This window comes from Oncorhynchus keta, chromosome 25, assembly GCF_023373465.1.
Source record: "Oncorhynchus keta strain PuntledgeMale-10-30-2019 chromosome 25, Oket_V2, whole genome shotgun sequence".
Classification (NCBI taxonomy): domain Eukaryota; kingdom Metazoa; phylum Chordata; class Actinopteri; order Salmoniformes; family Salmonidae; genus Oncorhynchus; species Oncorhynchus keta.
Window position 1 is genome coordinate 27,572,860 of NC_068445.1, and position 25,922 is coordinate 27,598,781.

General features: G+C 47.1%; 1 protein-coding gene across 8 annotated transcripts in view; it reads left to right on the forward strand.

Annotated features, from left to right (window-relative positions):
* Positions 1–25,922, forward strand: part of LOC118357874 (methylcytosine dioxygenase tet3-like) — an 81,736-nt gene that overhangs the window by 35,078 nt on the left and 20,736 nt on the right. For 5 of the 8 annotated variants that reach the window (XM_052479045.1, XM_052479044.1, XM_052479046.1 and 2 more), the window contains one exon: positions 12,762–15,618. In XM_052479045.1, coding sequence (XP_052335005.1) covers positions 12,762–15,618 — 2,857 coding nt within the window. The other 3 variants (XM_052479050.1, XM_052479048.1, XM_052479051.1) reach the window with 3 other exon arrangements.

Genomic DNA, 25,922 nt, shown 5'->3' on the forward strand with positions numbered 1-25,922 from the left:
GTGTGTGTGTGTGTGTATGTGGAAGAGTGAGAGACGGAGATGGAGGAGTTGAGATGTTCAATCACACCTCCTGATGATTGTCTAAGTTCATTTCATTTCTGAGATACCACGCACCTCATGTTCAAATAGAGTACTCCTACTGTACGTGTTGAATTGTCCGTCTGTTTCTGGAATCATCACATTCTCCTTCTTTAGGTGTCCCTCATCAAACAGCACCTGTGTTGTTATGATTCACTGCGTCAGTTTATCATTTGTTGCTATGGAACGACCCTGTATTGTTTTGAGAGCAGAGCACTCACTGTTCTATGAAGTCGTCTGTGCTAGTTGTGTGCTTTGTGGTTAGAGAGTAAACCAGGTTGTTATGTCTGTTAGTGCTTTAGGAGAACACAGAGGGCCTTCAGAAAGTGTTCATACCCCTTGACTTATTCCACATTATGTTGTGTTACAGCCTGAAATCAAGATGGATTATATTGATATTTTTTTCTCACTCATCCAATACTCTGCATGCCAGTCTATCTTGTTGAAGAGTTAAGGAAAGACTGACTGTGTCACTTCTTGTTTTGCTAAGAAACTACAAATTGTTTGCATAGTCAACTTACACACAGCACTGACACACACACTTACCCCACCAGACATGCCACCAGGGGTCTTTTCACAGTCCCCAGGTCCAGAACATATTCAAGGAAACGTACAGTATTATACAGAGCCATGAGTGCGTGGAACTCCCTTCCATCTTATATAGCGCAAGTGAACAGCAAACCTGGTTTAAAAAACATAAATACAAAAATATATCGGCACACCTCTCCCCCAAGTGACCTACTTGTTGTGTGTATGGACTGACATGTGACTTACTTGGTGTGTGTGTATGTACTGACATGTGACCTACTTGGTGTGTGTATGTACTGACATGTGACCTACTTGTTGTGTGTATGTCCTGACATGTGACCTACTTGGTGTGTGTGTGTATGTACTGACATGTGACCTACTTGGTGTGTGTGTATGTACTGACATGTGATCTACTTGGTGTGTGTATGTACTGACATGTGATCTACTTGGTGTGTGTATGTACTGACATGTGATCTACTTGGTGTGTGTATGTACTGACATGTGATCTACTTGGTGTGTGTATGTACTGACATGTGACCTACTTGGTGTGTGTGTATGTACTGACATGTGACCTACTTGGTGTGTGTATGTACTGACATGTGATCTACTTGGTGTGTGTATGTACTGACATGTGATCTACTTGGTGTGTGTATGTACTGACATGTGACCTACTTGGTGTGTGTATGTACTGACATGTGATCTATTGGTTGTGTGTATGTACTGACATGTGATCTACTTGGTGTGTGTATGTACTGACATGTGACCTACTTGGTGTGTATGTACTGACATGTGACCTACTTGGTGTGTGTATGTACTGACATGTGACCTACTTGGTGTGTGTATGTACTGACATGTTACCTACTTGGTGTGTGTGTGTGTGTGTATGTACTGACATGTGACCTACTGGTGTGTGTGTGTATGTACTGACATGTGACCTACTTGGTGTGTGTGTATGTACTGACATGTGACCTACTTGGTGTGTGTGTATGTACTGACATGTGACCTACTTGGTGTGTGTGTATGTACTGACATGGACCTACTTGGTGTGTGTGTATGTACTGACATGTGACCTACTTGGTGTGTGTGTATGTACTGACATGTGACCTACTTGGTGTGTGTGTATGTACTGACATGTGACTTACTTGGTGTGTGTGTATGTACTGACATGTGACCTACTTGGTGTGTGTGTATGTACTGACATGTGACCTACTTGGTGTGTGTGTGTGTGTGTATGTACTGACATGTGACCTACTTGGTGTGTGTGTATGTACTGACATGTGACTTACTTGGTGTGTGTGTATGTACTGACATGTGACCTACTTGGTGTGTGTGTATGTACTGACATGTGACTTACTTGGTGTGTGTGTATGTACTGACATGTGACTTACTTGGTGTGTGTGTATGTACTGACATGTGACCTACTTGGTGTGTGTGTATGTACTGACATGTGACCTACTTGGTGTGTGTGTATGTACTGACATGTGACCTACTTGGTGTGTGTGTGTATGTACTGACATGTGACCTACTTGGTGTGTGTGTGTATGTACTGACATGTGACCTACTTGGTGTGTGTGTGTATGTACTGACATGTGACCTACTTGGTGTGTGTGTGTATGTACTGACATGTATGTGTAACTGATAGATGCACGTACACCACATGTTTTTAAATTAATGTAAATTGTAAAGTATTTAGTATTTTTCTTTGTGTCAGACCCCAGTAAGACCATCTGTCACCATTGGCTTCGACTAATGGGGATCCGAATAAATCAAAAATCATCTACACACAATACCCCATGATATTTCAACTGTGTTATTTACATTTCACTTTGGAAAGAGTGGATGTTAGTTTGTCCCCATCCGACACATAAAGGGCTGGTTTACTGGACACCAGAAAGGGTACGAGGGTAAAATCACTGGGGAAGCTGGAGGGGAGGAGTGTGTTACTTTATGGGAAGCCTGGCTTCCCTTGGCATCCATGAACACGCACCACTGCTGAACACAGATTAAGCCTAGTCTTGGATTAGAAACAAACTCAATGGAAATTCTAATCTGTGTCCAGAAAACAGCCCTTTATGGGTCCACAATACAGTCCGGACACGGCCGTCAACTGAAGTGACTCTGACGTACTGAGGTGACTACAGGGCCAACAGGGCTCATCAGGGAGGTGGCAGTCTTGCCATAATAGATAAGTAGGTCTGTTGTCTGAGGTATGATTGCTGCTGGTCTGCTCTTCTCTGGCGGTCTATCACAAAACAGTAGCACTAACCTAAAACTACCTCAGGGTTACCATAACAAACATTGATTATGTTTGCTTACTTTTTTGGGAAAGAAATTAATTTTAAAAACTGTATAGTTCTGAGAGGAGAATTGGAGTGTAGACTGCTATTAGTAGATGCATCTGTTGTATATAGTGGCCAACTGGTTGCTTAAAAGCATCACGATTATTTAACCGAACTCCAACTGTCTATATGAAATAGCGAGAACAGCTTTTTAGAAATAGGTTTGGCTAATCAAACTCATATTGTGAATTCATATTCATGTTGTATTCAAGTGTCAAATAATGTAGCATTTCTGGTTCTAAAAACTGGCGAGTGGTACGCGGTGATACAGTTTGCTTATTTTGTTGTTTTACATGCTCATCTGCTCACAACAAGAGAGTGTGTGTTATTCTAGAGAATGGAGAGGGTTAAGTTCGCTCTAAGCGCAAGAAATGCTGTGTCACTGTACTGGGGGAGAGAGCAAGCATAGTCAGGAGGATGGATGAATGAGTGTGTGTGTGTGTGATGGGGGAAGGGGGGTCTACACACTGTCATATGACACATCCGCCCAGCCTGTGCGAGCGGGTGGGCAGGGTGGGAGCGAGGTTGTGAGATTCTGATGATGTAACAGCTATGTCATAACTACATGCTTTCACTAGCTCTCACACCCACCTGCCCTCTCTCTCTCTCTCTCTCTCTCTCTCTCTCTCTCTCATTGGTGTTTCCTGGGCATGTGACATAACAAACTTCCCTTTACTAGGCACCGGCCTGGGTTGTGCCGTGTTTGTCTTTGGGTTGTGAGTGTGTGCCAGACAGCGCTGGTGGAAAAACAGGGCCAGAGAGTAAAAGCCTCATAGGGTTGGAGAGACACTGACTGCGATGAACCTGGAGCGAAGGAAAGCAAAGGAAGGGACGGAAACCGAACTGGTGAGAGAGAAAGCGGGAGCAAAAAAAAGAGAGCGTGAAAGAGAGAGATCGAGGGAGAGGTTACTCAAGTTAATCCAGCAAGTGCGCAGCGCTCACATGCTCAGTGAGGGATAATAAGAGAACGATACTGCGCAGGAGCCGACAAGGATCTCATCTGCATGGAGGAGAGAAGAGACGTCGGCCATGTTTTTTCCCCCTCTTCTGCCATAAATCCGATTCCAAACTTTTAGCAGTGCTGCTGAAGGAGAGAGTGAGAACAGAGAGAAGAGAAGGTGCAGAGAAGGGCGGTCAGAGGGGTAGCATGAACAAGTGGAGCGAGCCAGCGACGATGGTGCTAAAGCTGAGCAATGGTGAGGGGATAACGTTGGAAAAACATTGGAGGGACCGAGTGAGACTGAAAGACCAACCCGGCCGACTGGAAGGAGAGGCATAGCAGCCACGCCATGGAGAAGGAGAGACGCCAGAATCGTTTCTGTCCTCTTAGGCTTTGTCGCAAATGATGTTGCTGTTTGTCGACATCTCTAGAACCACCATGTCACTGTGGACATTCGCTGTCAAGCGACAAGCCGCTCGATCTCTGTTCCCGCTTCCTTCTCGTATCCATGGTCTCCTCTCTTGCTAGAGCCGAAGTCACGTGAATAAGACAACTTACTAGGTTGTTGTGTGAGTGTTGCATTTCTGTAGCTTAACATCTCTCCTTACTCTCCCCTCTATGTTCCTCTCCTCTCTACTGTCTCTCTAGCTTCCTTTATCCCTGTGGTTAGTATCTTGCCAAACGGTCGTCGACCGCTGCTTGTACTGTTCCCCAGCCTCTAGTCCTCTAGTCTTTATCCCTCTCTCTCAATCACATTCAATCCTCCATTCTCTTCGTCTTTCACGTGTATGAATCAGGAAATGAAAGGAATTAGAAACGATTGAGTGTAAAACGTATTGGCACCTTTTTTAAAGTCATCTCAAGCCATCGCTATCCTCTGGTATTTAGGAGACTCGCTGTGCACTGTCTCGCCTTCACAAGTCCTAGACTGCTCCTCTTCCCCTGGTATTACCTCGCAATGAGCGACACATCAGCCGGAGGTGAAGGTAACAGACCTGTAGAGAAATAAATAGTTAGGTAAAAGGCAGAGAAACAAACAGAGAGATGGTCATCGGCTTTGTGGCGGCCAATGGACTATGACAGAAACAGACGTATAGATGGAAGTACAGCTTGTCTCGCAGGAGAAAGACTAGTCTGAATTGATCAGATTCAAACCACCTACAGAGATTCTAGTTGTTTTTCTTTCATTTTTTCAATTTTCCTGTTAATGTTCAGAGAGGGCTGCTGAGATTGGCGTTTGCCTGTGTCTAGCGTCTTCCATCACCTCCGTGCTCAAAAACCGCTCCGCTCTCAGATATCCAAATTATTAGACGTTACTGGATGGACTAAAACATATAACATCATGTTTTATGAAACACACTATTATGTATTCAAAGTGTTAGTTTTCAATAAGGGAAGGTGTGAGAGAGAGAGAGAGAGAGAGAGAGAGAGAGAGCCTTGCCTGGTAACAGCTCTGCTGCAATGTGCTGCTGTTTCTAGGGCTGCCACTATCCTCCACCACCCAGCTCTCTCTCTCTCTCTCTCTCTCTCTCTCTCTCTCTCTCTCTCTCTCTCTGCTAGCTGCACACTCCTCCATTCCCTCTTACGTGCCCACTGTGCCTCAGAAAATGGCCTCTCACTCTGCACACACAGAAGAGAGAGGGGGAGGAGAGGGAGAAAGAGACTGACTGAGAGAGAGGTAGAGGAGCAGAGGGAGAGAGAGAGGGGAAGGTGGGGGCTGCAAGGAGATCCAGACTGTGAGCGTAAGAGAAAGAAAAAGGAAGGAAGGAGCAGAGAGGGATAATGGGAGAGGAAAAGGCAGACAACCGAAAGCGACGGCCGTAAGAAGAGACAGAGAGCGAGCGTGTTGGTAGGTTGGGGGAGGTGTGTGTGCGTGCGTGTCAGCTCTTATGAATGTGTGCCGCACTGACTATAAAAAAAAGCCTCCGCCAGATTGCTAGTGGCTCCTAGCACCACTATTCTATGCTCCTCTTTACCTCTTCTCCCCTCTGTGTTTCTCCACTACGACTGTCAGGACGTCTAGACCCATGTAAGTACTGGAGCTGTCTGGGGCTCTTTGCTGTTTTTTTTCTCATGGTTCTTCTTTCACGTTTTTTCTGTGAGAGACAAGGCAGGAAAGGCAGTGGAGGGGTTGGGGGTGGGATAAGGAAGGGAGGGAGGGAAGGAGTGGGGTGGAGTGAGAGAGGGGTAGGAGAATGAGGGAGGGAGTGGGGTTTGGGTTGAGGGTGGGAGAAGGAGGAAGGGAAGGAGTGGGGTGGAGTGAGAGAGTGGGGTAGGAGAATGAGGGAGTGGGGTTTGGGTTGGGGGTGGGAGAAGGAGGGAGGGAGTGGGGGTGGGAGAATGAGGGAGGGAGTGGGGTTGGGGGTGGGAGAATGAGGGAGGGAGGGAGTGGGGTTGGGAGAAAGAGGGAGGGAGTGGGGTTTGGGTTGGGGGTGGAAGAAGGAGGGAGGAAGTGGGGTTGGGGTGGGAGAATGAGGGAGTGGGGTTAGGAGAAAGAGGGAGGGAGTGGGGGTGGGAGAAGGAGGGAGGGAGTGGGGTTGGGGTGGGAGAAGGAGGGAGGGAGTGGGGTTGGGGGTGGGAGAAGGAGGGAGGGAGTGGGGTTGGGGGGGATGGGAGGGGTGGGAGGGAGGGAGGGAGTGGGGTTTGGGGAGGGATAAGGAGAGGGAGTGGGGTGGGGTGGGAGAAGGAGGGAGGGAGTGGGGTTTGGGGTGGGATAAGGAGAAGGAGGGAGTGGGGTGGGGGTGGGAGAAGGAGGGAGGGAGTGGGGTTTGGGTTGGGGATGGGAGAAGGAGGGAGGGAGTGGGGTGGGAGGGGGTGGGAGGGAGTGGAGTTTGGGTTGGGGATGGGAGAAGGAGGGAGGGAGTGAGTAGAGTTTGGGTTGGGGATGGGAGAAGGAGGGAGGGAGTGGGGTGGGATAAGGAGGGAGGGAGTGGGGTGGGGATGGGAGAAGGAGGGAGGGAGTGGGGTTTGGGTTGGGGATGGGAGAAGGAGGGAGGGAGTGGGGTTTGGGTTGGGGATGGGAGAAGGAGGGAGGGAGTGGGGTTGGGGATGGGAGAAGGAGGGAGGGAGTGGGGTTGGGGATGGGAGAAGGAGGGAGGGAGTGGGGTTGGGGATGGGAGAAGGAGGGAGTGGGGTTGGGGATGGGAGAAGGAGGGAGTGGGGTTGGGAGAAGGAGAAGGAGGGAGGGAGTGTGTCTAAATGTGGCTTTATGTTCAGCTGTCTACTCCCAGGCTTTATGTTCAGCTGTCTACTCCCAGGCTTTATGTTCAGCTGTCTACTCCCAGGCTTTATGTTCAGCTGTCTACTCCCAGGCTTTATGTTCAGCTGTCTACTCCCAGGCTTTATGTTCAGCTGTCTACTCCCAGGCTTTATGTTCAGCTGTCTACTCCCAGGCTTTATGTTCAGCTGTCTACTCCCAGGATTTATGTTCAGCTGTCTACTCCCAGGCTTTATGTTCAGCTGTCTACTCCCAGGCTTTATGTTCAGCTGTCTACTCCCAGGCTTTATGTTCAGCTGTCTACTCCCAGGCTTTATGTTCAGCTGTCTACTCCCAGGATTTATGTTCAGCTGTCTACTCCCAGGATTTATGTTCAGCTGTCTACTCCCAGGATTTATGTTCAGCTGTCTACTCCCAGGATTTATGTTCAGCTGTCTACTCCCAGGCTTTATGTTCAGCTGTCTACTCCCAGGCTTTATGTTCAGCTGTCTACTCCCAGGCTTTATGTTCAGCTGTCTACTCCCAGGCTTTATGTTCAGCTTTCTACTCCCAGGCTTTATGTTCAGCTGTCTACTCCCAGGCTTTATGTTCAGCTGTCTACTCCCAGGCTTTATGTTCAGCTTTCTACTCCCAGGCTTTATGTTCAGCTGTCTACTCCCAGGCTTTATGTTCAGCTTTCTACTCCCAGGCTTTATGCCCACCTCCTCCCCTCCCTCCCTCATTTTTTGCTTTGTGCTGTCAACCTTGAGGGCATCTGTTTTGGTCTGATGGAGGTGGGGACGGACGTGTAGTGGTACAGTTGCATGTTGTTTGAAGGGACTAGTCTCAGTGACTATGGTGTCTAACAGGTTAGGCAGTCTCTTCTAGTTTGGCGTGTTGATGTTTTGGAATGGAAGCGCCGTGTGTGTGTGTGACTGAGTGTCCTGTCAGGAGAGAGTAGGGTGTGTCTGTGTGTGTGACTGAGTGTCCTGGCAGGAGCGAGTAGGGTGTGTGTGTGTGACTGAGTGACCTAGCAGGAGAGAGTAGGGTGTGTGTGAGTGTCCTGTCAGGAGAGAGTTGTGTGTGTGTGTGTGTGTGTGTGTGTGTGTGTGACTGAATGTCCTAGCAGGAGAGAGTAGGGTGTGTGTGACTGAGTCTCCTGGCAGGAGAGAGTAGGGTGTGACTGAGTGTCCTGACAGGAGAGAGTAGGCTCTGGCACGCTGTAAATAGTTTTTCGAGCACATGGTCTGCACTGTCAGAAGCACCGTGGTAGGTAGCTGCAGGTGTGAGCGTGCCACAGTGTGTATAGTGCAGTGTGTAGTACGGCGTGTATGAAGAGAGGGAAGGTATTCGTGACAGTCTCATTTGGCTAAATATACACTATATATACTAAAATATGTGGACACCACTTAAAATTTGTGGATTCGCCTATTTCAACCACACCCGTTGTTGCCTGGTGTATAAAATACGCAGCCTCCATAGACGAACATTGGCAGTATAAGGGCCTTACTGAAGAGCTCAGTGACTTTCAACATGGCACTGTCATAGGCTGCCACCTTTCCAAGAAGTCATTTCGTCAAATTTCTGCCCTGTTAGAGCTGCCCTGTTAGAGCTGCCCAGGTCAATTGTAAGTGCTATTATTGTGAGGTGGAAACGTCTAGGAGCAACAACGGCTCAACCGCGAAGTGATAGGCTACACAAGCTCACAGAGCGGGAACGCCAAGTGCTGCAGCACGTAGTGTGTAAAGAATTCTGTCCTCGGTTGCAATACTGACTACCAACACTCACTGGAAGCAATGTCAGCACAATAACTGTTCGCCAGAAGCTTCATGAAATGGGTTTCCATGGCCGAGCAGCCGCGCCAAGCCTAAGATCACCATGTGCAATGCCAAGTGTCAGCTGGAGTGGTGTAAAGCTCGCCACCATTGGAGCAGTGGAAACACATTTTCTGAAGTGATGAATCATGCTTCAGCATATGGCAGTTCGACAGACGAATCTGAGTTTGGCGGATGCCAGGAGAACGCTACATGCCTGAATGCATAGTGTCAACTGTAAAGTTTGGTGGAGGAGTAATGGTCTGGGGCTGTTTTTCATGGTTCGGGATAGGCCCCTTAGTTCCAGTGAAGGGAAATCTTAACGCTACAGCATTCTAGACGATTCGGTGCTTCCAATTTTGTGGCAACAGTTTGGGGAAGGCCCTTTCCTGTTTCAGCATGACAACGCCCCAGTGCACAAAGCGAGGTCCATACAGAAATTATTTGTCAAGATTGGTGTGGAAAAACTTGACTGGCCTGCACAGAGCCCTGACCTCAACCCCAGAGCCAGGCCTAATCGCCCAACATCAATGCCCGACCTCACTAATGCTCTTGTGGCTGAATGGAAGCAAGTCCCTGCAGCAATGTTCCAAAGCCTTGCCAGAAGAGTGGATGCTGTTGTGGCAGCAAAGGGGGGAACAACTCCATATTAATGATTTTAGAATGAGATGTTCGATGAGCAGGTGTCCACATACTTTTGGTCATGTAATGTATCTCGAAAGTCCCAGTTAACCGGTTATGAGAACTGTCATTATGGTCGTGTTATTGTTTGCACAGTAGATCCCTGTAAGTTTCAGTTTGAGACGTACAAAGCAACGATACAATTGTTATTGTATGTGTTTAAGAGTGAAAAAGAGTATCAGTGTATCAACTGTATGAAAAGAGGAAAAGAGAGCAGCAATGTGACTGGCTGTGGGTTGTTGGGTTGTGCATTTTAGTGACCACTGATTCAACAGACAAGTTATCCAAACTCTTGTTACTCACAACCCCGTCTCAGTTCAGTCTGCGGTAGGGCAACTTGGGGCCTCTCACTTATCGTCGGCCGGCTGTCCTCCCCCCACCCCTCCAGGGACCCCCACCAGACACCCGGAACAAAAGGTGAATTATAAGGGCCTGAGCAAGCGGCCCATCCAATAAGACACTTCAAAAGGCTATTTAAATATATTCAAACCACGGGAAAAGCAGGATGTCTTTCTACTTCAGCTGTTAACCAACTATATGAACTACAAACGAGAGCTGTGTTCTCACTGTGAACATACTGTAGATATGATCAAGTCTGCATTGTAAACCGACTAGCATTGTACACAGACCTGTTGGGTCATAACTCAAACAACAAACCAGTCTAGTTCCTCTCTTCTAGACATGTTTAATGGTGTAGCCTACCTTTATGTCTACCTGTATACGTGTGTACAGTAAACTGTGTGTGTGTGTGTGTGTGTGTGTGTGTGTGTGTGTGTGTGTGTGTGTGTGTGTGTGTGTGTGTGTGTGTGTGTGTGTGTGTGTACAGCATACTGTATGTGTGTGAGGTGGACATTATTATGACTGTGTGTAATCCTTATAGAGCTCTGTCTGTCTGAGCTCACAATGCTTCAGGCTTTATTAATATCTGTCTGTCTGAACAATAGGGCAGGACTTACCTGCTGTAGCCTCACTGCCCTCCCTGCTCTGGCAGGTCCGTTAGATAGTGCCATGTTGAATACTTCCTTATTTAGTTTAGGCTTTTGTAGATGTAAAACTTCTAGAATAAGACTTGAAGATGTTCACAGGCAATAAAACATGTTAAATGTATTATTTGGTTATTGTGATATTTAGTGTGACATAGATCTCTGTGTAGTTGTTGAACATACAGTACCAGTCAAAAGTTTGGACACACCTACTCATTCCAGGGTTTTTCTTTATTTTTACTATTTTCTACATTGTAGAATAATAGTGAAGACATCAAAACTATTAAATAACACATATGGAATCATGTAGTAACCATACAATTGTTAAACAAATTATATATTTGAGGTTCTACAAAGTAGCCACCCTTTGCGTTGATGACAGCTTTGCACACTTGGCATTCTCTCATTGCCAAAATCCCAAAGTATCCCTTTAACTGAGCTTGAAACAGTGCAGATACACGATTCAAGCAGAGATCTGTTGCATTTTTTAAAGTCAGTGTTATGTTGAGATTGCTGCACTGAGTATACCAAACATTAGGAACACTTTCCTAATATTGAGTTTCACCCCCCCTTGCCCTCAGAACAATCTTTATATGTCGGGGCATGGACTCTACTAGGCGTTGAAAGCGTTCCACAAAGATGCTGGCCCATGTTGACTCCAATGTTTTCCACGATTGTGTCGAGTTGACTGGATGTCCTTTGGGTGGTGGAACATTCTTGATACACACGGGAAACTGTTGAGCATGAAAAACCCAGCAGTGTTGCAGTTCTTTACACAAACCAGTGCACCTGGCTCCTACTACCATACCCTGTTCAAAGGCACTTATATTATTTGACTTGCCCATTCACCCTATGAATGGCACACCTACACAATCCATGTCTCAATTGTCTGAAGACTTAAAAATCCTTCTTTCACCTGTCTCCTCCCCTTCATCTATACTGATTTGAAGTGATATCAATAAGGGATCATAGTTTTCACCTGGATTCCCCTAGTCTGTCTGTCACAGAAAGAGCAGGTGTCCTTAATGTTTTATACACTCAGTGTAGAGAGTTTTGACAACAGCACTGCTTTGGTTGCACTGTCAAAATGTCACTTTTAGTTTTTCCCTCAAATCATCAGCCAGGCCAGATCCTCTCCATAGTGTTTCAGCCTCCCTTCTGCAGGTCTAGTAAACAGTGATGTCATCACAGCTAATCTATTGGATGAGCGGCTACAACCCCCAGATGAGATCATCAGCACTATGCTCTATCTCTAATGGACGCTAATCGAAGGCTGTAGCTACTATCATCTTATTAAGCACACTTGTGAAAGGGCATCAATAACGTAACCATATACTAACAATAGCTACTCTTTGCTACATCTTTGCTCTCTCGATCCTTCACACATTTGTATTGCATTTGTTGAGGCATCATGCATTGCTTGTGTTTAGTCTTACATCATGGTGATATGACATACAGGTGTTGAATGCTGCAGTCTTGTAGAGATACAATAGATAGACCCTTGTCATAAAGTCCTGAGGTGGGAGAAGTTCAGGACCAAAGGATCAGAAACCAGGAATCCTGCTTGGCTAACCTGATTCAGATAACACTGTTCATTTGGCCAATATAGTAGACAGTCGTTGACAACACAGAGCTAATTGACATTTATAGACTGGTAATATACAGTATGTTGACATTCAAACGGGGAAGTTGAGTTGCAAGTTTATTATCAGTAATTATAGAAGTGAATGGTAGATATGCACTATACAATGGATGCTGTAGTTCACCTCATTCTCCTTCGCCTTTCACTTGTTCTTCCTCATATAGAATAGATGTTGAGATAATGGCCCTGAATTGTGTGTGTTTGAGTACTTTTTCAATGATCCTTTGTGTCTTTGGGAGGGAGGGGGGGGTGGTAACCCTTTACATGGTCTGACTACTGTAGTAGTGTGCATATTACTGTGATGTGACTTTAACACTCAGAGAGAGAGATTTTTAGCCAGTGCCCTATCATAATCATTATTATTTGTCTGTTCTCTGAATGTTTTGTTTGAGTATAATGTTATATTAAGATGATCAACTGAAGAAACTAGTTGTAAACATGTTTAAACTATATTATTTTGTATATTGATTGCTATTGTTTATTCCATGTTGATGCATAGTTCCTATTTAGTTTTTCTGGTTCCTTGTCCCTAACCTGTGTCCTCTCACTCTCTCACTCAGACTGTTTCGGACGCTCGTTCAGTGGATGGCCCCAGAAGAGGAGGCCAGATGGAAACTGGGTCACATGACCGCCTCGAGGAAGGCGGTTTGCTGAGCCTGGAACCGACCAATGGGGTGAGCCGGCATCCCAGGGACACCCATGAGGAGGGTGGAGCTGGCCTGGAGCCCCAGAGGGAGCCCCAGCAGTCAAGGAGTGTTTCCCCAGGACAGGGCAGTGTACCTGGGCACAGCAAAGCCACCCAACCCCATCAGCAGCAGCACTGCAATGGCTGGAGCAGTAGTGGTAGGACTCCTGGGAAGCCTGTCCATGAGGCAGACATGGAGGTTGCACGCAACCTGGTAGCCTTCTCAGCCAGCGTGAGTGTTGGCTCCCTGCCCCCCTCAGGTCACCTTGAGCCCCAGTCCCACGCCATCCAGCTGTATGAGAAGTTCAACCAGGAGATGGGAACTGGCGAGGGGGCCGCGGCTCAAGACAGACTCCAAGCCCCAGAAGGGGAAAACCAGGCTAGCCCCCCAGAGGACCTGAACACCCTGCAGAATGCCCTGAGCCAGGCGCGCCACGGCCACAAGCCCCCCAACTGTGACTGTGATGGGCCAGACTGCCCGGACTACCTGGAGTGGCTGGAGAAGAGGATAAAACAGACACGGGCAGGGGAGGAGCGGGACAACAACACGCCCTGCTCCAAGATCACCACTGACACACCGCCTCATCAACAGCCCCCCCACCCCCAACCCCATGTCAATGGAGGTAACCCTCCCTCCGGGCCACCACTACACCCACATCGACAAGTCCAACACCCAGCCCCTATCCCCTGCTCCCCTCAGGTCCTCTTCATCGCCAAGGAGAAGAACGTCAGTCTGCAGACGGCTATTGCCATCGAGGCCCTGACCCAGCTGTCTGCCACTGTCCCCCAGACCGTGGTCCCTCCTACCCAGGCCTCCTCCACCAGTCAACCTCAACACCCCCCTCTCCACCTCCAGCACGGCACCCGCCTGAACCCCTCCTCCTCCAACCCCATCTCCTCTTTGTCCTCCTCGCGTTCACAATCCGTCCCTCCTGGACTATACCCCCAGCCCCAACAGAGCCCTGTGTCGCGGGAGCAGCAGCACAGACCCCAGTCCCATGGTCATCCGGCCCACGCCTCCAATCTCCCGTCCTCCACTTCACCCTTCCCCCGGCAGCCCGAGGCAGGCAGCCTCCTGCCTCACCACCAGCAGTGGCAGCAGCAGCAGGGCACTGGGGGATCCCAAGAGCAGAGGAACCAGTGGATGAACTCAGATTCCCAGCAGCCTCGCTTCGCCCCTCCGTCCGGTGGCCACAGCACTGGCGACCCCATGTCCGAGCTCAAACAGCTACTGGGGGACTCCAGCGGAAAGTACATAAGTGGCCCCTTCAAGTTGCCCGTCCCACACCACCACATCAAGCAGGAACCAGGGATGCCTCGGGTCAAGCAGGAGGTAGACTCCGGGGAGTACCAGAGCTCTGCCTGCGCCTCCATGGGGGGCTGCTACAGCTTGATGAATGGCCAGCAGCAGCCTAGGTACCCTGGTCCTCCTCTCTCCCTGGGCAGCGCAGCCATCCACCACTCCACCCAGACAGCTCTGCAGCAGCACCTTCACCACAAGAGGAACCTCTTCTCAAACTCTCCCGGCCTCCCAGGCCTCTGCCCTCTGCGTCCCGCCAAGGCCTGCCAGAACCTCCGCAAGTGGTGGCCCCAACAGATGGGCCCCGAGGGCCACCCCGTCCCCGTGGCCATCAAGCAGGAGACCAAGAGGAGGAAGAGCACAGCGGGGACATCTCCGCTCCTCAAGCAGCACGCAGGGGGTGGGATGCTGCTCCAGCCAGGTCCCAAACCCAAGACGATAGTCATCAAGAAAACCAAGCAGAAGGTCTCCCTGCCAACCTTCCTGCCTCACAGACAGATCTCCATACAGAAACCGTCTCCCCTCACCATTACCGGAGCCCTGCCTCTGGCCAGTGCCCACCCAGGTTCTCTCCCTACCTTCCCCCTCCTCAGTAACCCCACTCAGGCTGCCACAGGCCTCCCTGCCCCAGCCCAATCTCAGGTATCCATTTTAAACTCTTCTATTGCACCCTCTGTCGCTGCTTCTGCCTTGTCTGTAAACACTCCAGACGTCTCAACCCCTCAGCCTCTCCCTGTAGCCCTGGACATCCCAGCAAGCTCAGCGGAGGCCAGCGCCACACAGACCTCCACCATCTCTCAGTCCATACCAGGCCTCAGTTCCCTGGACCCCAAGTTCGAGGAGCTGATCTGCCAGTTTGAGGCAGAGTTCGGGGACAGTTCATCCTCTGCCCCAGAGCCCTGCCCTTCACAGATCCAGAGCCAGCCCCAGGACCAAGCCCCCTCAGCCTCAGCCCAGCCCGTGGTGACAGAGTCTCAGCCCAAAGTTAACTCAGGACAAGCCAGGCCCCCATCACCATCCAGCGCTACCATCACTCAGTCCTCCAGCGCTGCGCCATTAGCTCCTACCACAGCCCCACCTGCAGACAAGGAGGAGTCTGGGAGTATGAGTAAAGTAACCTCCACCACACAGCCCTCCACTGAGAGCCCCATGGAGAAGCAGCGGGAGGCAACCAAGCTGCCTCTCTCCCCATCCCAGCTGCCCAAACGCATGAAGATTGAGACCAATGGGAACGTAGCTGTCCTCTCCACCACTGGATTATTCTCTGATGGGGGCGAGGACGACACCCCCACTAAAGACGGATTCCCCCTTAACCCCTCCCTAAAAGGCTTCCTTGAGTCTCCACTACGCTACCTGGACACGCCCACTAAGAGCCTGCTAGACATGCCCGTCAAGGACCTCCAGGCTGAGTTCCCCACCTGCAACTGTGTCGGTGAGTGGTGTGTGTCTGTGTTTGTATTGAACCGTTTTAATGTAGCTACATTTAGACCACTGTTGGCCCCGCAGAGGTAAACATGGCTGTACACTCCCAGTGAGTGGGCATGGGCTGCACACAAATGTTGTTGGTATATTTGGCATATAATTAAAGTATATAGTATAGAAACACACAAACTAATTTAAAAGACTAAATCAATAACTAGGCTCCAGATTTTTCTGCACTTATGTCTAGATGTCTTAGGCCTAGATACATGGTCTTCATGTGTGTATTAATGTGAGAAATCAGCATTTTACGACGGTGTTAGATGCCCAGGGAGAGAGCAACCTTATCTTGGTCCAGGTCCTGTTTTCTATCTTGACCTCTTGGTCTGTCAGTCCATGTGGATTATGGTTGGTTCAGATGGTGACAAAAATGAACATACAAAATGGAAAACTACAAACAGGCATGCCCAAACTAAAGATTCAAAACAAACGAAAGGCCTCGTGGCAACCAAAACCAGCAGCCTCACGGCTCTCCAAGCTGGCACTCTGACTGAGGACCTTAACCCTTAGCCTACCGCCGCGTCCCCCGTTGAAATCAAATTAACATAACAAAAACATCCCCATCAAAATCTGTCTGTTTAAGATAGAGATATCTGGTATATTGTTTTGCATGGGTCACGTCTGAAACCGCGATCTGCGGTGAAAGGTGAAGTCGTCTATAGCGTCCGAACGGTTTGGCCTACACTAATATGACCCCTCTGGAAAGTTGCGACTCTCATGAACATGATGGAGTTCTCTGTTTTGCTCTAAGATGCCCACAAGATTCTACCTAAGGTCCCCGGTACCAGTTTTAAATAATTTATTGAAGTATCCTACATGACTGCTTGTCGAACATCTCATTCCAAAATCATGGGCATTAATATGGAGTTGGTCCCCCTTTGCTGCTATAATTTCCTCCACTCTTCTGGGAAGGCTTTGCACTAGATGTTGGAACATTGCTGCGGGGACTTGCTTCCATTCAGCCACGAGCATTAGTGAGGTTGGGCACTGATGTTGAGCGATTAGGCCTGGCTCGCAGTCGGCATTCCAATTCATCCCAAAGATGTTCGATGGGGTTGAGGTCAGGGCCCTGTACAAGGCAGTCAATTTCTTCCACACCGATCTCAAAAAAACATTTCTGTATGGATCTCGCTTTGTGTAAAGGGGTTTTGTCATGCTGAAACAGGGAAGGGCATTCCCCAAACTGTTGCCACAAAGTTGGAAGCACAGAATGGTCTAGAATGTCATTGTATGCTGTAGCGTTAAGATTTCTCTTCACTGGAACTAAGGGAAAACAGCCGCAGACCATTATTCCTCCTTCACCAAACTTTACAGTTGGCACAATGCATTGGGGCAGGTAGTGTTCTCCTGGCATCCATCAAACCCAAATTTGTCCGTCAAGACTGCCAGATGGTGAAGTGTGATTCATCACTCGAGAACGCATTTCCACTGCTCCAGAGTCCAATGGCGGTGAGCTTTACACCACATCAGCTGACGCTTGGTTTGCGCATGGTAATCTTAGCCTTGTGTACGGCTGCTCTGCCATGGAAACCCATTTCATGAAGCATCCGACAAACAGTTATTGTGCTGACGTTGCTTCCAGAGGCAGTTTGGAACTTAGTAGTAAGTGTTGTAACCGATGACAGATGCTACATGTTTCAGCACTCGGCCATCCCGTTGTGTGAGCTTGTGTGGCCTACCAATTTGCCTTTGTTGTTCCTAGATGTTTCCACGTTACAATAACAGCACTTAAAGTTTACCAGGGCAGCTCTAGCAGGGCAGAAATTTGTCAAATTTCTTGTTGCAAAGGTGGCAGCCTATGATGGTACCACGTTGAAAGTCACTGAGCTAAGGCCATTCTACTGCCAATGTTTGTCTATGGAAATTGCATGGCTTTGTGCTCAATTTTATACACCTGTCAGCAACGGGTGTGGCTGAAATAGCCAAATCATCTCATTTGAAGGGGTGTCCACATAATTTTGTATATACAGTACTAGTCAAAAGTTTAGACACACCACCTACTCATTCAAGGGTTCTTCTTTATTTTTAATATGTTCTACATTGTATAGTAATAGTGAAGACATCAAAACTATGAACTAACACATGGTATGATGTAGTAACCAAAAATATATTTTAGATTCTTCAAAGTAGCCACGCTTTGCCTTGATGACAGCTTTGCACACACTTGGCATTCTCTCAACCAGCTTCACCTGGAATGCTTTTCCAACCATCTGGAAGGATTTCCTACATATGCTGAGCACTTCAATCTGCGGTCCAACTCATCCTAAACCATCTCAATTGGGTTGAGGTTAAATCACTCTCCTTCTTGGTCAAATAGCCCGTACACAGCCTGGAGGTGTGTTGGGTCATTGTCCTGTTGAAAAACTAATTATTGTCCCTCTAAGCGCAAACCAAATGGGATGGCGTATCGCTGCAGAATGCTGTGGTAGCCATGTTGGTTGTGTGCTTTGAATTCTAAATAAATCAGTGTCAACAGCAATGCACCCACACGCCATCACACCTCCTCCATGTTTCACGGAGGGAACCACACATACGGAGATCATCCGTTCACCTACTCTGCATCTCACGAAGACACGGCGGTTGGAACTAGAAATCTCAAATTTGGACTCATCCGACCAAAGGACTGATTCCACATGTCTAATGTCCATTACTCGTGTTTCTTGGCCCAAGCAAGTCTCTTCTTATTATTGATGTCCTTTAGTAGTGGTTTATTTGCAGCAATTCGACCATGAAGGCCTGATTCACTCAGTCTCCTCTGAACAGTTCATGTTGAGATGTGTCTGTTACTTGAACTCTGTGAACCATTTATTTGTGCTGCAATTTCTGAGGCTGGTAACTCTGATGAAGAAACTTTCTCTTTGCTTATTTGAGCTGTTCATAATATGAACTTGGTCTTTTACCAAATATGTATATCTTCTGTATACCACCCCTAGCTCTTCACAACACAAGTGATTGGCTCAAACGCATTAAGAAGGAAAGAAATTCCACAAACTAACTCTTAACGAGGCACACCTGTTAATTGAAATGCATTCCAGGTGACTACCACATGAAGCTGGTTGAGAGAATACCAAGAGTGTGCAAAGCTGTCATCAAGGCAAAGGATGGCTACTTTGAAGAATCTGAAATCTGAAATATATCATGATTTGTTTAACACTTTTGTGGTTACTACATGATTCCATATATTATTTCATAGTTTTGATGTCTTCACTATTATTCTACAATGTAGAAAATAGCAAAAACAAAGAAAAACCCTGGAATGAGTAGGTGTCCAAACTTCTGACTGGTACTGTATGTTCAACAACTACATCTATGTATACAGTACCAGTGCCTAAAATAAAGGGATAATTACATTCAGAATAAACTTCCTTTAGATTTTTTGGAGACTATATGTTGTAGTGAATCTGTTATTCAATGTGTTTCTATTGGCTAATAGCAGTAATGCCAATGTGATCCTTGGTGTCTTAATGTTTAATCAAATAGCTAAATGATCCTTTGTATGACCATCTTAAAACATTTCCATATGTTAGCTTAGACCCTCCCTCAGCTTAGACCGGGCTTAGACTCTGGAGGGTTCATTGGCAGAACCTGATGTGCTTATCAAACCTTGGCTCAGCACCTAGACCCGATTGCTGCCACCTACGGGATGAAGTGTGGAAGTGTATCCTATGATCGCATACATTTAGTGTTAATTGAAGACATTTCACATACTGTACAGCAGAGGCTGAGGCTATACAGCAGCCGATGTACACTCTTAGAAAATGTACTCTCTATAACCGAAAAGGGTTATTCAGCTGTCCCCATAGGAGAACCCTTTTTGGTTCCAGGTAGAACCCGATTCGGTTCCATGTAGAATCATTTGAACAGAGGGTTCTACATGGAACTCAAAAGGGTTGTAGCTGGGAACCATTTTTTCTTGGTGTATAAAGGCTGTTACTAATGTTCATCAGGTGGTCCAATCACTTCTTCTCCAGCTCTTCTTGCTGGACATCTAATGAGTGTGTCTGAGAATGTGTGTTGCTAGCCAGCCAGGGTGGGTGTGTGTATGTTGCTGGGATGTGCGTCCCGAGCCACTACTCTCCAGTAAGCTACAGTGCAATGTGCATAGAGAGACAGCGGTAACAATAGGGCAGCCATTGTGTCCATTGTGTGGGGTGGCTGTGTGGATCTGGCTGGCAGACAGCACAGAGCAGACACTCTGTCTAGGCTACATGTCTGACAAAGTGGGACACAGTCTCTTTGGCTTCGTCCCAAATGGCACCCTATTTCCTATTTAGTGCACTGATCAAAATTAGGCCACTGCTCGGATTCTGACATACAGAGACTAGCTTGACATATACAGTAAGTACTGTGGTAGATATACTGTAGACCTGGATAGTAGTTTATGTAGTCTACAGCAGTGTATGTTTATATATTGTAGTCCTGTAAGTCACTACTGTCAAAGTTTTCTAGTGTTTTTTAAAAAATAATTTAATTTTACCTTTATTTAACCAGGCAAGTCAGTTAAGAACATATTCTTATTTTCAATGACGGCCTGGGAACAGTGGGTTAACTGCCTGTTCAGGGGCAGAACGACAGATTGCTCGGGGGTTTGAACTCGCAACCTTCCGGTTACTAGTCCAACGCTCTAACCACTAGGCTACGCTGCCGTGTTCCGTGTCAGTTGTCTAAATTGTCTGATGGTGTGTTAATTTAACATTTAACATTTAACAACACACTTAAAAAATTTAACATTTTTAAGTGTTCAGCAGTGGTAAGCAGAGCCAGTGTTTCTCTAAACAGTTTAGTGTGCTCGGCGCAGTGAGGAAGAGAGAGGGGAAGAGGGAGACAGAATTAATCAAAGCGAGAGCATGGCATGAGAAGTTCTCTTGGTGACGACTCCCCCACCCCGAGCGAGTTTGATCACACCTCTTCAAACTGTCCTGCAGACGAGGATAGTCACCCCCCCCTCCCAGTGCTGAACACACCCAGGTCCACAACCATACTGCTCCTCCATCATTGAGAGGGATACATTCACTGAGCTGGAGAGAGACATGGTGGAGCTCAGAGAGCTGGAGAGAGACATGGTGGAGCTCAGAGAGTTAGTCCACACAGTCTAGGCAGCACAGACACACACGCCAGACGAGCATCCCCCCGGAACACACAGCCCAGCTAGCAGCATTGCAGGAGGAGGTGAGAAAGCTGAGGTGCGACAAATAACCACTCGTTAGAGAGCTAGCCACCCCCCCTAGAGAAGCCAACAGAACAGCCCACTTCAGACCTCAACCACAGCCTTAACACAACAGCAGGACAGACAAGGAAGGATCCACCAACTCAGCAGCCTCCCCCCACTGGCATCCCTCTGTCAGCCCACTGGATAGCTCTCCTGACAACACCCCCACACCCACTGAGGACACACAAAAGACAGAGATTGTGCTCCTAATTGACTCAAATGGGAAATATGTTGATGAGAGGAAACTTTTTACAAAACACCACAAGTGGCTAAACTCTGGTGTCCGAACACCCGGTGCCCCCAGCCACATTATAATACACACAGGCACAAATGACCTGAGAGCCCAGCAGGAAAGTGTGGCCACAGCACTCAAGGGAGTGATTGAAAAAGCCTCTTCCACTTTCCCCCAATGCACAAGTGGTTATCTCCACCCTGCTACCACAAAAATACTTTCACTCTGCCGCTAAGCAGCGGGTGAATGCAAGCATTTCCTGGGACTGTGCCTCAAAACCAAATGTTTACCTGACCAACCACTCCTCCAGCCTTTGTAGAGGTGGACCTGGTCATAAGGCAGCAGTCCCCACCTTTGCCAGGACGCTGAAGGATGTCACCCTCAACCGCAGCCCCAGCACCTCATATAGGAGCAACGGACACCCCACCAGACCAGCCAGACACTCTCCCAGAACTGCGTGATGGAGGATCTGCACCATCAGGATCCACACCAGGAGGACCTACAGCTAGACCACAGCTAGACCACAGCACCACCAGCTACATCCCCACCCCAACCAGTTGACCCCTCCCCAAACAAACCCTAGCAACACCTTTATATAGGCCCTCCAGATCAGTCTTATGGGGCATCTGCCCCTGCAGCAAGGACCTCAATATAAAAGTTGCACATATGCCCAGGCTGTGAGCAGAGCATCAGGCCCAACCCCACTAGTACACCCGCCCAAACACCATCCCGTGACCTAAGAGGTATGTAGCAGATGCTCAACATGCTCGGCTCACACTTACTGTAATGGTCCCAGCCTAAACCACACGAAAACAACACTAGACACTATGAAACACAAAACCTTCTCCATCTCATCCTGGAGTAAATAATGTCTGAGGTCATCTGCCTTTGGTCTAAAGAGCAGGAACCCAGACTTCACCAAAGAAATTGGAAATACAGACATTGTCATCCTACAAGAAACATAGTATAGAGGAGACGGACCTACTGGTTGCCCTCTAGGTTACAGAGAGCTGGTAGTCCCATCCACCAAACTACCAGGTGTGAAACAGGGAATAGACTCAGGGGGTATGCTAATTTGGTATAGAGCAGACCTAACCCACACTATTAAATTAGTCACAACAGGAACATTTCACATCTGTCTGGAAATGAATAAGGAAATGATGTAAACTGTCCTTGTGTGCTACCTATATTTGCCAACCCAGATGTCTTCGCCATGTCTGAATCCTGGCTTAGAAAAAACGCCAAAAACCCTGAAATCTCCATTGCTAACTATAACGTTTTCCGCCAAGATAGAACTGCCAAAGGGGCGGTGTTGCAATCTACTGCAAAGATAGCCTGCAGAGTTCTGTATTACTTTCTAAGTCTGTACCCAAACAATTTGAGCTTCTACTTCTAAGTAGAGTCTCTCACTGTTGCCGCTTGACTTCCCTCTGCCCCCAGCTGTGCCCTCAAACTGATATGTGAACTGATTGCCCCCCATCTATCTTATGAGCTCGTGCTACTAGGTGACCTAAACTGGGACATGCTTAACACCCCGGCCATCCTACAAACTAAGCTTGATGCCCTCAATCTCACACAAATTATCAATGAACCTACCAAGTACAACCCCAAATCAGTAAACACGGGCACCCTCATAGATGTCATCCGAACTAATTCGCCCTCCAAATACACCTCTGCTGTTTTCAATCAAGATCTCTGCAATCACGGCCTCATTACCTGCATCCCTAATGGGTCTGCGACCAAACGACCATCCCTCATCACTGTCAAACGCTCCCTGATACACTTCTGCGAGCAGGCCTTTCTAATCGACCTGGCAGGGGTATCCTGGAATGACATTGACCTCATCCCGTCAGTAGATGATGCCTGGCTATTCTTTGAAAGTGCCTTCCTCACCATCTTAAATAAGCATGCCCCTCTCAAAAAATGTAGAACTAGGAATAGATATAGTCCTTGGTTCACACCAGACCTGTCTGCCGTGGACCAGCACAAAGACATCCTGTGGCATTCTGCATTAGCATCAAATAGCCCCCGTGATATGCAACTTTTCAGGGAAGTTAGGAACAAATATACACAGGCAGTTAGCTTTTCTAAGGCAAGCTTTTTCAAACAGAAATTTGCATCCTGTAGTACTAACTCAAAGTTCTGGGACAATGTAAAGTCCATGGAGAATAAGAGCACCTCCTCTAGGCTAGGAAACATTGTCACCACCGATAAATCTGCTATAATTGAGAATTTCAATAAGCATTTCTCTACGGCTGGTCATGCTTTCCACATTGAAACCCCTACCCCAGTCAACTGCCTGGCACCCTCCACAGCAACCCGCCAAAGCCCCCACCATGTCTCCTTTATCCAAATCCAGATAGCCGATGTTCTGAAAGAGCTGCAAAATCTGGACCCCTACAAATCAGCCGGGCTAGACAATATGGACCCTCTCTTTCTAAAATTATCTGCAGAAATTGTTGCAACCCCTATTACTAGCCTGTTCAACCTCTCTTTCGTATCGTCTGAGATTCCCAAAGATTGGAAAGCTGCCGCAGTCATCCCCTTCATCAAAGGGGGTGACACTCTAGACCCAAACTGCTACAGACCTATATCTATCCTACCCTGTCTTTCTAAGGTCTTCGAAAGCCAAGTTAACAAACAGATTACTGACCATTTCGAATCCCACCATATCTTCTATGCAATCTGGTTTCAGAGCTGGTCATGGGTCCTCACTAGCTTTAAGCACCCACTGCCAGAGCAGCTCACAGATCACTGCACCTGTACTTAGCCTATCTGTAAACAGCCCATCTATCTACCTACCTCATCCCCATACTGGTATTTATTTATTTATTTTGCTCCTTTGCACCCCAGTATCTCTACCTGCACATTCATCTTCTGCCGGTCTCCCATTCCAGTGTTTAATTGCTATATTGTAATTACATCGCCATCATGGCCTATTTATTTCCATAACTTACCTCATTTGCACTCACTGTATATAGACTTTTTGCTTTCTTTTGTTCTACTGTATTATTGACTGTATGTTTTGTTTATTCCATGTGTAACTCTGTGTTGTTGTATGTGTCGAATTGCTACGCTTTATCTTGGCCAGGTTGTAGTTGCAAATGAGAACTTGTTCTCAACTAGCCTACCTGGTTAAATAAAGGTGAAATAAAAATAAAAAAATATCCCCCACTAGAATCCCCATACTTTAATGAAGACATTTTCTCCATCCTGGAGGGGGAAATCAATCATTTCCAGGCCCAGGGACATGTACTAGTATGTGGCGACCTAAATGTCAGAAATGGACAAGAAACTGACACTCATGAGAGTACACGGTATGCCATCAGAGCAGCAAGAAAAGGGCAACCAGTGAAGAACAAACACCATTGTAAATACAACCCATATTTACGTTTATTTATTTTCCCTTTTGTACTTTAACTATTAGCACATCATTACAACACTGTACATACCTATAATATGGCATTTGAAATGTCTCTATTCCTTTGGAACTTCTGTGAATGTAGTAATGTTTTCTCTACATTTGTATTTCATTTGCTTCGGCAATGTAAACATATATGTTTCCCATGCCAATAAAGCCCTTTAGGGAGACGGAGAGATGCAGGGAACACTTGCTGTGCTGTAAGGCTGTTGGCTGTTACCAAAAGCCAAGGGCACCAGACAACGGGCCTCCATAGTGAAGCCTACACACTCCCCTGACAACACCACACTGAAACACCCCATGTGTAACCTGACTGGGGCTGTTGCTGTGACCGTATTACCACCACACCGGAAATCATGAGTCATGAACGCAGTAAAGTTTTGCGTGACCGTTGAGTTACAGTAATCTCCTCTTATGCACTCTGGACATTCTTTGGTAGTACCCAACTTGCTAATGACCATCAGGTCCTAATTGCCTGGTACTCAGGGCTCTATTGTCCATCTAACCACTGACATCAGTGCAAATGCTATTGAAAATCACATCAAACACTTATCATCAAAACAGTAGGCCTATCTTACTTTTAAAACTCACCTCACTGTGATGATCAATTTAAAGAAACAAGTTCAACAGCCGTTTGAAGCGGTGTAAAACATGATTGTTGTGGATGTTGTTTCAAAGCCTAACAACGAAATTGACAGCGTTTTCTGATGTGATGATTCATTCAAAACATCCATATGCATATTAGATCTTAGGCATATCATGTTTATTAGCCAAAGCCCCCCCCACAAAAAAAAATATCTGAATTAAAATGATGATTGTGCCGAAATGCAATCCACAGCCTATCACATATTACGCATGGCAGAAAAACATCAAACTTAACGGATTTAACATGTCTGTGGTACATATTTGGTCTAGCCTATACAGTGAATTTGTATTCGATTTTGAATAGCCTAGTAATAGGGAATTGTTTATTTTCATAATGGAATGGGTGACACATTACCTTTAGCTGTATAGAATATCTCACCATCATGAGTTTCCATCTCCTTCTCTCTCCTTTATTCCTTTCTCGAGCACGCTGACGGGCTGTCAACAGTCTGGTGAAATACACTAAACTACACTAAATACACTAAACTGTTGTAAATATACTATACAAAGGTTTGTGGATACCCCTTCAAATTAGTGGATTCTGCTTTTTCAGGCACACCCGTTGCTGATAGGTGTATAAAATTGAGCACACAGCTTGCAATCTCCATAGACAAACATTGGCAGTAGAATGGCCTTACTGAAGAGGTCAGTGACTTGCATCCCAACATGTCAGTTTGCCAAATTTCTGCCTGGCTAGAGCTCCCCCGGTCAACTGTAATTGCTGTCATTGTGAAGTGGAAATGTCTGGGA